Source organism: Rhinolophus sinicus, chromosome 1, assembly GCF_057876585.1.
Source record: "Rhinolophus sinicus isolate RSI-liver-muscle chromosome 1, RSI-T2T, whole genome shotgun sequence".
Taxonomy (NCBI): Eukaryota; Metazoa; Chordata; class Mammalia; order Chiroptera; family Rhinolophidae; genus Rhinolophus; species Rhinolophus sinicus.
The window spans coordinates 91816920-91830589 of NC_142501.1; the positions used below are offsets into that span (position 1 = coordinate 91816920).

The 13670-nt window shown below is 35.1% G+C and overlaps 1 protein-coding gene across 14 annotated transcripts in view; it reads left to right on the top strand.

The window, feature by feature from the left end:
* Nucleotides 1–13670, top strand: part of ERC1 (ELKS/RAB6-interacting/CAST family member 1) — a 491277-nt gene that overhangs the window by 404571 nt on the left and 73036 nt on the right. For 9 of the 14 annotated variants that reach the window (XM_074325171.2, XM_074325172.2, XM_074325174.2 and 6 more), the window contains one exon: nucleotides 11064–11162. In XM_074325171.2, the coding sequence (XP_074181272.1) occupies nucleotides 11064–11162 (99 nt within the window). Of the gene's footprint in view, nucleotides 1–11063; nucleotides 11163–12603; nucleotides 12671–13670 lie in introns of all 14 variants that reach the window. The other 5 variants (XM_019711312.3, XM_074325177.2, XM_074325179.2 and 2 more) reach the window with 1 other exon arrangement.

Below are 13670 nucleotides of genomic sequence, written 5' to 3' on the forward strand. Positions count from 1 at the left end.
CCGATGATTATTCATCCTGCATTTATTAATGAAAATTATTTTGTATTTATCTTTCCCTCATCTATTGGAGCTATTTTGTTACCCTGAAATTTCATTCATAAGATGGCAAAAAAAGTGAGCGTGTGCGTGTGTCTGTGTGTGTGTTTAATGAGTTGATGCCCTAACAAACTTCACTGATGACAAATTACTTTTGTTTCCCTTTCTCCTACTTCTTTTGAAAACAAAAACATTATTCATAGGACCACACGTTATTTTATTATTAATTTACCTATTTTAAGTACTTTTTAAAGATATAATTTATTTACCATATAACCTACCCATTTAAAGTATACAATTCAATGTTTCTCTGTAAATCCAGGGATGTATAAACACCGCCACAAACTCCTACGTTTTTTAGTATCTTTTTTCTTTAGTATCATTCAGTTGCGTATGTTATTATATATTCAGTGTGTTTTTTGTAACTGAGATATATTTGACAAACAACATACTAATTTGATACATTTATATTGTAATATAAATATGGTAGCATTAGTATATTCAATATGTTTTAATCAATTGAAAGCATTATTAATTTTGATGCTCAAGTTGTTCATATTTAGTCATTCTCTCTTTTCCCAGACCTAGCAACCACTAATCTACTCTATGTATCTGGATTTGCCTATTCTGTGCATTTCATATAAGTGAAATTATATAATATGTACCCTTATGTGTTGTTTATTTTACTTAGCAGAGTATTTTCAAGTGCCGTTCATATTTGTAGCATGTATAAGTACTTCATTCCTTTTTATGGATGAATAATACTTCATTTTGGATAAACCGTATTTTATTTATCCAGTCATAAGTTACTGGATATTTGGGTTATCTCTCTTTTTTTACTAAGTGAATAATACTGCTATGAATACTCATACACAATGTTTTTTTTGCATAGGAATACGAGGTCTGACAGTTAAGTTTGCGAACTTGTTGCAGCGATGTTGCTAACCTTTTTTAATATCAGAGGGATTATTTATTATGCATTTGTACCAACTGGACAGTTAACCAAGTTTGCTATTTGGAAGTGCTGAAAGGCTAAAAAAGACAACCTGAACTTTTTGCCAACAATTCATGGCTCTTGCATCACGACAATGCACCAGCTCACATGGCACTGTCTGTGAGGGAGTTTTTAGCCAGTAAACAAATAACTGTGTGGAACACCCACCCTACTCACCTGATCTGGCCCCCAATGACTTCTTCCTTTACCCAAAGATAAAGGAAATATTGAAAGGAAGACATTTTGATGACATTCAGGACATCAAGGGTAATACGACAACAGCTCTGATGGCCACTCCAGAAAAGAGTTCCAAAATGGCTTTGAAGGGTGAACGAGGTGCTGGCGTTGGTGCATAGCTTCCCAAGGGGAGTACTTGGAAGGTGATAGTAGTGATATTCAGTAGTGAGGTATGTAGCACTTTTTCTAGGATGAGTTCACGAACTTAATTGTCCGACCTTGTATGTTTTCAATTATCTTGAGTCTATACCTAAGAATAGAATTGCTGGGTCATATGGTAACTCTGTACTTAAGCTTTTAAGGAACTGCCAAACTGTATTCCGAAGAGCTGCACCATTTTAGATTTTCACTAGCATTATATAAGCGTTCCTCCATATTTTCACCCACATTTGTTATTCTTTCTTGTTATAGCCATTCTAGAGGATGTGATGTGGTATTTCATCATGATTTCGATTACATTTCCCCAGTAACTAAAATATGTTGAACATATTTTCATGTGCTTATTGCTTGTTTGCATATCTTCTTTGGAGAAATGTCCATTCAAACCTTTACCCATTTTTTAATTGGTTATTTTTTCTTATTGACCTATAAAAGTTCTGGGTACAAGTCCTTTATCAGATACATGACTTGTAAATATTTTCTTCCATTCTGTGGATTCTCATTTTACTTTCTTGATGCTATAGTTTGCAGCATAAGTTTTTAAATTTTGATATAGTCTAATTTACTTGGCTTTTTATTTTGCCATTTGTGCTTTTTTGGTGTCATTCCATGTTTTCCCAAAAATAAGACCTAGCTGGACAGTCAGCTCTAATGCGTCTTTTGGAGCAAAAGTTAATATAAGACCGAGTATAATATAATATAATATAATATAATATAATATAATATAATACCAAGTCTTATATTAATTTTTGCTCCAAAAGACACATTAGAGCTGATTGTGCAGCTAGGTTTTATTTTCGGGGAAACATGGTAGCTCCGAAATCATTGCCTAACTCAAGGTCATAAATACAGAGAGTGCCAAAAAATATATACACATTTTAAGAAAGGAAAAATCTATTAAAATTGTAATACTCAATATGTACCAATAACAAAAGATGAATACAACTCACGGTTGACTTCTGCAATTACAAGAGGTGCTCAAAGTGGTTACCATCAGCGTCCAGACACTTCTGATTACGGCAAACTACTGCTTGGGCAACATTGACCAAAGTGTCCGCTTGTGTACATTTTTTTGGCACCCCCAGTGTTTACTCCTATGTTTCTCTCATAAAAGTATTATAGTTTCAGCTCTTACATTTATTTAGGTCTGTGATCCATTTTGAGTTCATTCTTCTATATGTTGCAAGATAGAGGGCCATTGTCATTTTTATGCATGTAGTTGTCCATTTGTCCCCTCACCATTTGTTGAAAAGAGAATTCTTTTTTATTAAATTGTCTTGGTACATATGTAAAAAATTGACTATGAAAGTTAAAATTTGTTTCTGGACTTGCAATTCTGTTCCATTGCTCTATTTTTCTATCCTTATGCTGATGTCACGCTGTCTTGATTATTGTAAGCTTTGTGGTAACTTTTAAAATAAGGAAGTATGAGTCTTCTGACTTTGTTCTCCTGTTTCATGGTTCTTTGGCTATTTTTGTGTTATTTCTTACAACTGCATGTGAGTCAACGATTTTCTCAAAATTAAGTTTTGTTGTTTTGTCTTTTTTTTAAGAAAGAAATAATCCAGCAAATAAAGTAAAGGAAGGATAAAGTAAACAAGTAGAACAATATAATGATGGTTTTTGTAGATGGCCATGGGTATATGAGGGTTCTTTCTTTTTTCTCCTTTTGTGTATGTTTGGAAATTTTCAATATGAAATATAATTATTTTAATTATTAAAAAAAAAAAGCACAGGCTCTGAAGCTAGACTCTTTGTATTAGAGTTCCATCTCTGTGACTTATTCATCAAATGAACTTTACTATGTTATTTTAGATCTCTGTTCTCCAGTTTCTCATCTATAAAATTGGGGTGATAATTGTACCTACTTCAGTTTGTTTTTATGAGCATTAAATTAATTAAATTACATTAAGCTCTTGGAACACTGCTTGGTACACAGTAAGCATTGGGGGGGAAATAGACTATAAAAAAAAACTACATGTAGATTTGCCAAATCAATATGAAATGAAACAAAAAAATCTAGTCATTCAATTAGAAACTTAATGAACAAATTAACACATCTGAAAAGAGAATTAATGATTTGGAAGGTACCACAGCAGAAGTTACCCAAAACACAGCACAGAGAGATGAAATGTGACAAAATATCAGAGAGATTAAGAGACATGTAAGATAGACTGAGAAGTTACAACATTCATCTGATAGTAGTTTTAAGAAAGATCAGAGAGAAAATTCAGAAGAAACAATATTAGAATGGATAAAAATATATTTCCAGAATTGATGAAATCATGAATCTTCAAACTGAAAAAGCTCTACAAGTTTTGAGCAAGATCAGTATTCACACATAGAAATATTTTAGTGAAACTGCAGAACATCAGAGAGAACAGATAGATTACCTACCATGATAAAAGAATTTGTCAGTAGATTTAATAGAATCAATAAAAGGAATAAGAGTGGGATAATAAATATCTTTAAAGTGCTGAGGAAGAATAACTACAAATCTAAAATTCTGCACCCAGAAACATGAACAAAATAATATTTTCAGACAAACACTGAGAGAGCTTATCATTTGTGCTCACTCATTAAAAATGGACTGCTTCAATAAGAAAGATTGTGCAATTCCAGAAGCAGTGTTGGTGGGTGGGAAGAATGAATGTGTAGGCAAATATAAATAAGCATTGAGCATAAATATTAATTCAATAACAACGGCAAATTTGGTGAGGGATTTAAAACAATAAATGGTAAGTGGGACCAGTCATAATGTTATATAAAGTCTTTGTGTTGTAGAGTAAGGAGAGTAGATACATGATAACTTTGAATTTGTCAACTTATACATGTTAAATATTACGTGTAGGCAACCATGTAATAGAAATAAAAGATAAAACTTCAAAATAAGGAAAAGGTTGGATAAAAATTTTGTTAACCCATTCATTAGAAGTCAGGAAAGGAAGGTGGTGGGAAAAACATATGTAAGTTACCAAAAATAATGTTAGAAATAAATCTAAATATGTTAGTAATACATTAAATATTAGGTTGGTGCAAAAGTAATTGCGGTTTTTGCAATTACTTTTTAACCTTCTAAACCACAATAACTTTTGTACCAACCTAATAAATAGGTTAAATTTTATTGAAGACAAATGGAAAATACAAAATCCAGCTATAGGCTATTTTAAAGTTCAGCCAATAGTCTATAAAATTTAAATTCCATGAGGGCAGGGACTTTGTTCATATGTCACAGCTCCTAGAGCAATGTCAGACACCTAATATTTGTTGAATGAATAAATATGCTATTTTTGAGAAATATACCTAAACAAAATGATACAGAATGAAAGTAAAACGGTTTTTAGAAAGATATGCTGGGTAGACACTAACCAAAAAGAAGGCAATAGAGCTCTATCACTATTGCAAAATAGGCTTTAAAGCAGAAAAGCAGTGTTAGATATAAAAGTATTAATTATATAATAAGAAAAGGAATAATTTACCGGAAAAATATAGTATACTTGAAGCTCTGTGTACCCAAGAACATCGCCCAAAAAGAGAAATTCACAAGTTCACAATCATATTGAGAAATTTAGCAGATCAAACAGATGACAAAAAACAGAAAACAATATGAAAGACACAACAGTCTTTAAGAGTACATATAGAACCCTGTACCCAACAATTAGAAAATGTGCGTTCTTTACAAGTACACATGAAGCATTTATAAAAAGTGATCCCATACCAAATCCTAGAACAAGTCCAACAAATGACTATGAATTTGTACTATTCTGACCAAGTTCTCTGAATATAATGTAGTAAAATTAGAAATCAGTATACCAACTTAATTCCATACATTTGGAAATTTTTTAGAGCTCATTTTTAATAATTCATAAGTCATAGTACAAATCCTAAGGGAAGCTGGAAAACATATAGAACAACAGTGAAAACATTGTATGTCAAAATTTGTGGGGTGCTCCACTTCTTAGGTGAAATTTTTTACCCTTGAATGCATATTAGAAGATCAACAATAATGAGGTAAGCATCACTCAAGAAATTAGAGAAAGAACATTAGAGTAAAGCCCCTGCAAAAAAATGAAGGAAATAAAAGCAGAAATTAATGACACAAAACAAAGAAACCATAGAGTAGATTAACAAAATCAAAATCTGGTTCTTGGAGTCTTACAATTAGATACAAAAGATAGAGGGATGGATTGTTCAAGAAAAAAGAGACCAGATATAGATAAACAGTTTTTGGGAAAGGAAAAGGAGATGCATCTACACCTACAAAAGAGACATTTAAAATCATAGGAAAATAGGATGAACTTTATGCCCATTATGTAACTTACCAAACCTGAGTAGTCCTTGACACCAACAAATTTAAGTCAGTTTAAAATTTTCCTACCAGTGATACAAAGTCTAGTTGTTTTTAGAAGCAAGTTCCACCAAATATAAAACTGCAAATCATTCCTACCTTATAACAATGGCTCCAAAAAATACAATAAAAGGAAAGTTTTCTGACTTATTTCATGAGTTTAGCATAACTTAGGTGCTAAATCTGGAGACAATACAGAAAAATCAGAGGCCAATATTACCTACAAATGTAGATACAAAAATTCTAAATAAAATATTAGCACATTCAGCAATGGGTAAAAATACTGTACTATGACCTTGTCTCCCCAAAAATAAGACCTAATCAAAAAATAAGCCCTAGCATGATTTTTCAGGATGACATCCCTGAACATATGCCCTAATGCGTCTTTTGGAGCAAAAATATAAGACCCGGTCTTATTTTCAAGGAAACACTGTACTAAGTACAGCTTATCTTAAGAATTTAGGGATGGTTTAATATTTAGATTTAGAGTGAAGGAGGAAAAATTGGATAATATAATCTCAATATATTACAAAAAAGCCTTGAGAAAATGAGGCTGGAGTGGAGTGGTAGGATGTGGCAGCCTGTGAAGGGCCTGGATGCTCGTATATTATTCATTGTGAAGATTGGACTCTGGTGACAGCCTGCTGCCACGGGATAGATATTATTTAAAGTAGGATAGTGTCGAGATTAAGTTTTCTATTGGAAGATCATTGTGACAGCAATTTAGAGAAGCAATAAAAGAGTACACCAGTGGTAATGCAGATGAAACTGTGTAGTTAATTACAGGGAAAATATTTGGAAACAGAATCAATACGACTTTGTGGCGGATTGGATATAGACATTAGTGGGAAAGGTGGAGTCAAGAATGATTCTGAGATTTTCAGATTGAGCAATTTAATGAATAATGACTACATTCATGGAGATAAGATAATACCAGGTGGCCCATACAAGGGGCATGCCAGCAGCACTCAGCTCAGATGACAAGGGAGACTGAGCCACTGGTTCCCACAGCACACCTACTACATAAGGCCACTCTACTAAGACCGGGAGACATAGCAGCCCTACCTAATACAAACAAACACAGGGAGGCAGCCAAAATGGGGAGACAAAGAAACATGTCCCAAATGAAAGAACAGCACAAAGCTCCAGAAATAGAACTAAACGAAATGGAGACAAGCAATCTATCAGACGCAGAGTTCCAAACACTGGTTATAAGGATGCTCAGTGATCTCAGGGAGAACTTCAACAAGGAGATAGGAAACCTAAAAATGAGATAGAAACACATAAAAAAGAACCAGTCAGAAATGAAGAGTGTAATAACTGAAGTAAAGAATACAGTAGGTAGAATCAATAGTGGATTAGATAAAGCAGAGGATCAAATCAGCAATTTAGAAGGTAAAGTAGTTGAATTACAGTAGCAATTTGTAGTATGATGTCTTCTCAAAAGATGGCATTAATCAAATGAATGCTAGTGTCATTCATTGTATCACAATTTTAATAGATTTTTCCTTTCTTAAAGTGTGTGTACATTTTTTGACCCACATATGTGGAAATAATTTTAATACTTTCATAAAATCCTTATAATTGGAAGTAAACCCAAATTAGTATGGTTAAAATTTATTTATGAAATGTTTCCTAAAATATCTCAGAATATTTCTAAGTATAATTATTTCTAAAACTAATTTAGGTGGGTTAATAGCACTATCACAAACCGAAAAGCAAATGTTAGTGAACAGCTAGATAACTGATCAGAATTCAGACCTTTTCTTTTAATACTTGGGTTCAAATAACTTGTCCTGTTTCTTAGAGTTTCTGTAGCACCTTGTTGGGGCATTGACATCTTAGTCTTAGAAGAAAAGATTAACAGAATAAACAATGAACTCCTTTTTCTCTGGGAGGATATGTGTACACAGATACGCATGTACAGCTAAACAAGTTTATTTCAGCAAGTTTTTCCTTTTTTTTCCCTTCCTTCGGACGATGTTCTTTTTATGGCATTGAGACCAGGGGAGTTCAGATATCTGCCACGTGCCCGTGGCGTGGTTTAAGAGGGAAATGTTCAGATTTTACAAAGTATGCGTTGTGTCAGTAGGACATGAAGGGTTTATCCCTTTTGCGTGTCAGCCTTATCTCAGGAAGAGCATACTGCATGAGCTCCCTCAGAGCTGAGCCTTCGGCCCTCATGGTTGTGCAGGCGGAGAGCAGGCTTCACGCCACATTTCTGAATCTGAGGCCGAGGAACAGCAAACTTGGCTAATCTTCAGGTCTTTTAGAACTGGAGAAGTTCTTCTGATGATTCCTTCATTCACTTACATGAATCGAATGAGTAATCCTTGGTCTTATCTGTCTGCTGTGATCAGTTCCTTTGAGAGGCTTCCACACTCATTCCTAAGAAATCCTGGAAATGTGTTCTGCCTTGAAGGTGGATTTGTGAGTATTTGAGTAGTTCTTTTTAAGTTTTTAAACTTAACACTAGGTATCAGGTACTAAAGATTAAGACATCATGGTCTAAGAAAGCAACTGTCCATGCGTCCTTTCGCTGTACATTCCTGTTAAAGTCTACATGGAGGTTTCGCTCCCTTCTGGTCACCCCACTCGGCCCTTCCCTCTCTCCTTCCTCCTTTCCCAAGAGCTGCTCTGCAGAAGACTCTCCGTTTGACATGCAATATCACATAACATAAGAGAAATTACCCTACATATTTCCAAGGTCACTGTAAGTTGTCTCAGAAGACAAATGTGATATCACAGACAACTTTGATACATGTTTTCTTTGCTTTCCTTTTGTACGAGAGAGGAGAACAGGATTATAGATGGATGCATATATTCCTGTGTGGAAATATAAAGTTCCCTAAATGCCCAGTAGTATGGGACTCAGTAAACATCCATTCAACTGAATAGTATGCAGCCAGTTAGACTTACATTTTCGAATAATATTTAATGACATAAAAAATGTTTGTATGATGATGATAGCTAAAATTTATTGGGTGTTGAGTTTTTTGCCAGGCAGCTTTCTAAGTGCTTGTATTGAGTCACTTGGTTAATCCTCGCAGCCGTCTTACTGGCAGAACGAATTGCTCTCATTTTAAATGTGAGAAAACTGAAGCTCGGAGCTTTGCAGTGGTTTGTTACCGCCGCTTAGATGGCTGCTGAGAGGCAGAACTAGAATGTAGACCCAGGCAGTTTGACTCCAGAGTCCTTGCTCAGGCATCATTATAGGCAAACGTACCAAAGAAAAGTCTATGAAGTGTTTTATAGAGCTAGACAAAATGTTTTTAATTCATTTCGTAGAGAAAACATGTTAAAGATACCCAAATCAAATTTTGATAAAGCAGAATTAGTGGAGGGGAAAGACAGCATGTCCTTCCAGATACCAAAATATAGTCTAATATATAGTACTTTTTAAAATACCATATTGTAACAGAAATAAAGAAGAAATGAGAAGAGCATGCCACTTTTTATGTTCATAGGAAGAGGCCGAATGGATGCACCTAAATATTACCAGTGATTATCACTGTTCAGAGGTATCTACACATGATTTTTCTTTTTTTCAGATTATCTACAGTGAACATTTTTAAATCATATGATTTTAGCAAGTTTATTTTTAATTCTTTTAAAACTTCAGGTTTTAGCAATATTTTATTAGTGAAATATATATTGCTATTTGATTTTACGTATAGTGTACCTGCATTTTCTGAATTGCTTGCTCTGCAAAGTGAATTCTCTAAAATGTTATATATAATTCTCTTCTAGTCTAGGGTTAAGGAGAAGGATTTCGAAATCTTTGTCTTATTTTCAAAACCTGAGTTATTAATGGTTTAAAGAAAATATATTGAAATACATATGTATATATATGTATGATCACCTTATTGAACTGTCTTGTAAGTTGTAATGGTTTTTCAATTGATTCTAGAGGATTTCATTTACAGATAACTGTTTTTCCTAGTATTTATGGTGTGTATGTTACATAACATCTCCATAAATGGAATAGTTATTTAAAAGGATGAGTAGTTCTTATAGTAACATGGAAAGATGGGTCCTGTATATCAGAAAGTGAAAAAGAGTTACAGAGTCCTATGAGGTCGGACAATTAAGTTCATGAACTCATCCTAGAAAAAGTGCTACACACCTGATTGCTGAATAGCACTACAGTCACCTTCCAAGTACTCCCCTTGGGAAGCTATGCACCAACGCCAGTGCCTAGTCCACCCTCCAAAGCAATTTTGGAACTCTTTTTCTGAAGTGGCTATCAGAGCTGTCATCGTATTACCCTTGATGTCCTGAATGTCATCAAAATGTCTTCCTTTCAATATTTTCTTTATCTTCGGGTAAAGAAAGGAGTCACTGGGGACCAGAGCAGGTGAGCAGGGAGGGTGTTCCAATACAGTTACTTGTTTGCTGGCTGAAAAATCCCTCACAGACAGTGCCCTGTGAGCTGGTGCGTTGTCGTGATGCAAGAACCATGAATTGTTGGCGAAAAGTTCAGGTTGTCTAACTTCTTCCTGCAGCCTTTTCAGCAACTCCAAATAGTAAACTTAGTTAACTGTTTATCCAGTTGGTACAAATTCATAATGATTAATCCCTCTGCTATCAAAAAAGGTTAGCAACATCGTTGCAACACAGTTCGCAAACTTAATTGTCAGACCTTATATGTATACTATAATCCAGTCTTTAAAAAATAAAAACAAGCATTGCACAAAATGCTTAATTTGAGGAGATTACTCTCCCCCACCCCCTGAATTCCTGTACCAATTTAGGTGGCTATCTTAGTTTGCTCAGACTGTCATAAGAAGATACTATAGAAAATAACTAGCCAGGTATCCTTTCGCTGTACTTAAGCAACAGAAATTTATTTTCTCACAACTCTGGAGGCTGAGAAGTCCAAGATCAAGGTGCCAGCTGGTTTAGTTTCTGATGAGAGCTCTCTGTCTGGCTTGTAGAAGAGTCTTCTTACTCTGTTCTCACACGGCAGAGAGAGAAAAGGGCAGCGGAGGGCGATCACTCTTCTTCTTACAAGGCCATAGTCCTATCAGATTAGGGCCCCACCCCCTGTGACCTCAACCTTAAACATCTCCTAAAGACTCACAGTGGGGGATAGGCCTTCAAAATGAATTTGGGGGTATACATAGCTGTGCCTAAACTTTTTTTCACCCCAATATCCTCAGATGTCCTACATTTATTTCAGACAGAATTTGTTCTATCCTTTCTTATGACATCCTTAAGGCATTTGTTACTTTGCAGTATATCATAGAAACTTTATCTAAATTTAACCTATGAATCATTTCATCGTAGACACAAAATCGAATGAAGCTAATGGCCGACAACTATGAGGACGACCACTTCAAATCCTCCCATTCCAATCAAAGCAATCACAAACCCTCCCCAGACCAGGTAAGACTGCCGTGAATGTTTCATAAAAACCACTGTGCTTCTATTTTGATGTATTTTGTACTAGCATGTTGCAAATTCTGGAGTATATGCTAGAACACTAAAAATAAATAATCAGTTGCTAAAAACTTCACTTTTAAAAAAACAGTTTCAATTTCTATATAAGAAGGTGCTGGATGACTGAGTATTTTAAGAGGAGATATTCAAAAGATCTGAGGATGATAACTAATCCTTGAATTGGGTTAAGAAAAAAATCATCTTCTCAGAGATGCTGAGAAGATTTGTAACTTGTCTTGCTTTTCTTATTAAAGATACAATGCCTTATTGGAAAAATGTAACTCTTTTCTTGTAAGTTCAATGAGGCACAACTGAGTGCAGAGGTAACTATTTTTTAATTGCAAATTTTAAAGTCTCTGCTTATCACCTATTAAACCTGAACACTGAAACATAGTTTCCTCATTCCCATTACCTTGGCGGATCCCTCCAGTATGTGTCATTCTGCAGAAAAGGCACTGGTGAGTCTGAAGGGAACCATATTCAACTCCAGTTTTTTGGAAAAAGGGAACTCTCCCAAGATCTTGAAAATGATGGATGGGGGAGAGTGGTGAACAGATTACCTCATATCCCATTGCCAAAAATCAGATTTCAACATCTCCATCACACTCAACCTTGAAATATATTGCTGAGGGGGAAAAAATAATAGTTAAGTAATTACATCCATATGACCGAAAAGTCACGGGAAACTCCCCCACTAAACATCTCCTCTAAATGATAGCCATAGTGTTGTCTTAGGAGAAGATGAAATATTGCAGATGAAAGCAACAATAATATCCAAATTGCGATTTTTTTCTAAGATTCAGAAGGTATAGTCATAATTTGATGACATTTGCTAAACCAGTTGAGGCAAGCCTTATGTTTTAGGCAAGCCAATCTTTAATGTAGGCAAAATGAAGAGTTGTCTGCCTGATGTCAGCAGTCTTTTCCTGCCAAGAAGTCATTTTGCTTTCTCCGCCTGCTTCTGGATACCTGGAATTAAATTTATGCCAGTGTATATAAGCTGAGTATTAGATCCTCTCCTTGAAACAGGTTTTGATAATAGATATGAGGAATTGGATGCCTGGGAGTAGTGGGAGGCAAAGAAATGGAGAAAGGTTGAACAAAAGGCAAACAATCAAGAAAAGTCTCCACCTTGTTAATTTTGCCCTGATCAAGCCCTGGGATAGAGACATTATCTTGAAAAGTAGGAAGCGTAGAAGTGTAATGACAAACTAATTACTAATTTTGGTTGTTTAGGGAATTAGAATCTAATATAAAAAGAGTCAAGAAATTAGAGACCATTTTCTTCTGCTACTTATGCTTATGTCTTTGTTTTAAATACTAACCAACTCTTTTTCATTCCCATGCTGCTCTGGGGCATTGTTCCCTTTGTCATCTCTCCCTGTAGGATGAGGAGGAGGGTATATGGGCATAGCCAATCAGATGATCTTAGTTCAGCCATTTTGTTCAGAACGGTGAGAAACGGCTTTCCTTAACTATAGAAATGTGGGGTTTTTGTTCGTTTGCTTTGCTTTCTTTTTTTCTTTTTTTTTTTCACAATCATTCTCACATCTTGTTTCTCTGTAACTCATGAAATCCTCTGGTGTGTTTTCTGGTTTCTCATTTTCACATGATTCCTGTGTATATTGCTGTGCTTCTGACATAGTGGGGTTTGGGTTTTGTGGCTTTTTTCTTTCCTTTTCTGTGTTAATAGTCACTTTATAATTTTTTAATACATTTTGGGAGAACTTCCAGGGCATATAACTAAATTTCTCCTGTTCTGATTTTATTAAGTAAGTACCGATCTAGTATGACTTGACAGTGTCCTGGTAAGGATACAGTGATTTATATCAAACTGGAAATAGAAAATTGACCATGTACTCTGCCAATAGATGTGGCATGCACTGTTTAGGATAATTGAATATAAATAGTCATGTTTTACAAAGCAGCCTGTACTGTGAACTAAAACCTTTCATTTCTATTTATAGAAGAATGCTCTGAATTCTCAGGTCAGTAATCCTCACAGAGGGTTTCCCCTACGGCTTTGACATCACCCTCCAACTGTCCTTAAAAATAAGGAGAAGCAAAGACATAAAGGAAGAGTTTATGAAGTCAGTCTAAAGAATTCTTTCCTTCTCTTTTATGGATTGCTGCTGTGTTCAACAGCTGCCAGGACACTGTCTAGGTTCTCCTTGCCAGGCCAATTGGCTGGAAAACATAGTCCAGCTGTGGCAGTATCTTTGATCTGATGCCCTGGAGGTTTGACTAAGGAAATCCTTTTCTTAGGAAAAATAATAATTGTGATTAATAAGTTCACACATACTGGTGTGGCCTTGCACTCTCTGGATTCACTGCCCACGCTTACGAGTGATCTCACTCTTTGGCGTCAGTTCTCCTTGAAAAGTCTGTGTCATGGTGTTATACTTCTTAAAATGAGGAGGACATGTGTACACCTCTCACTAGCAAACACAGCCA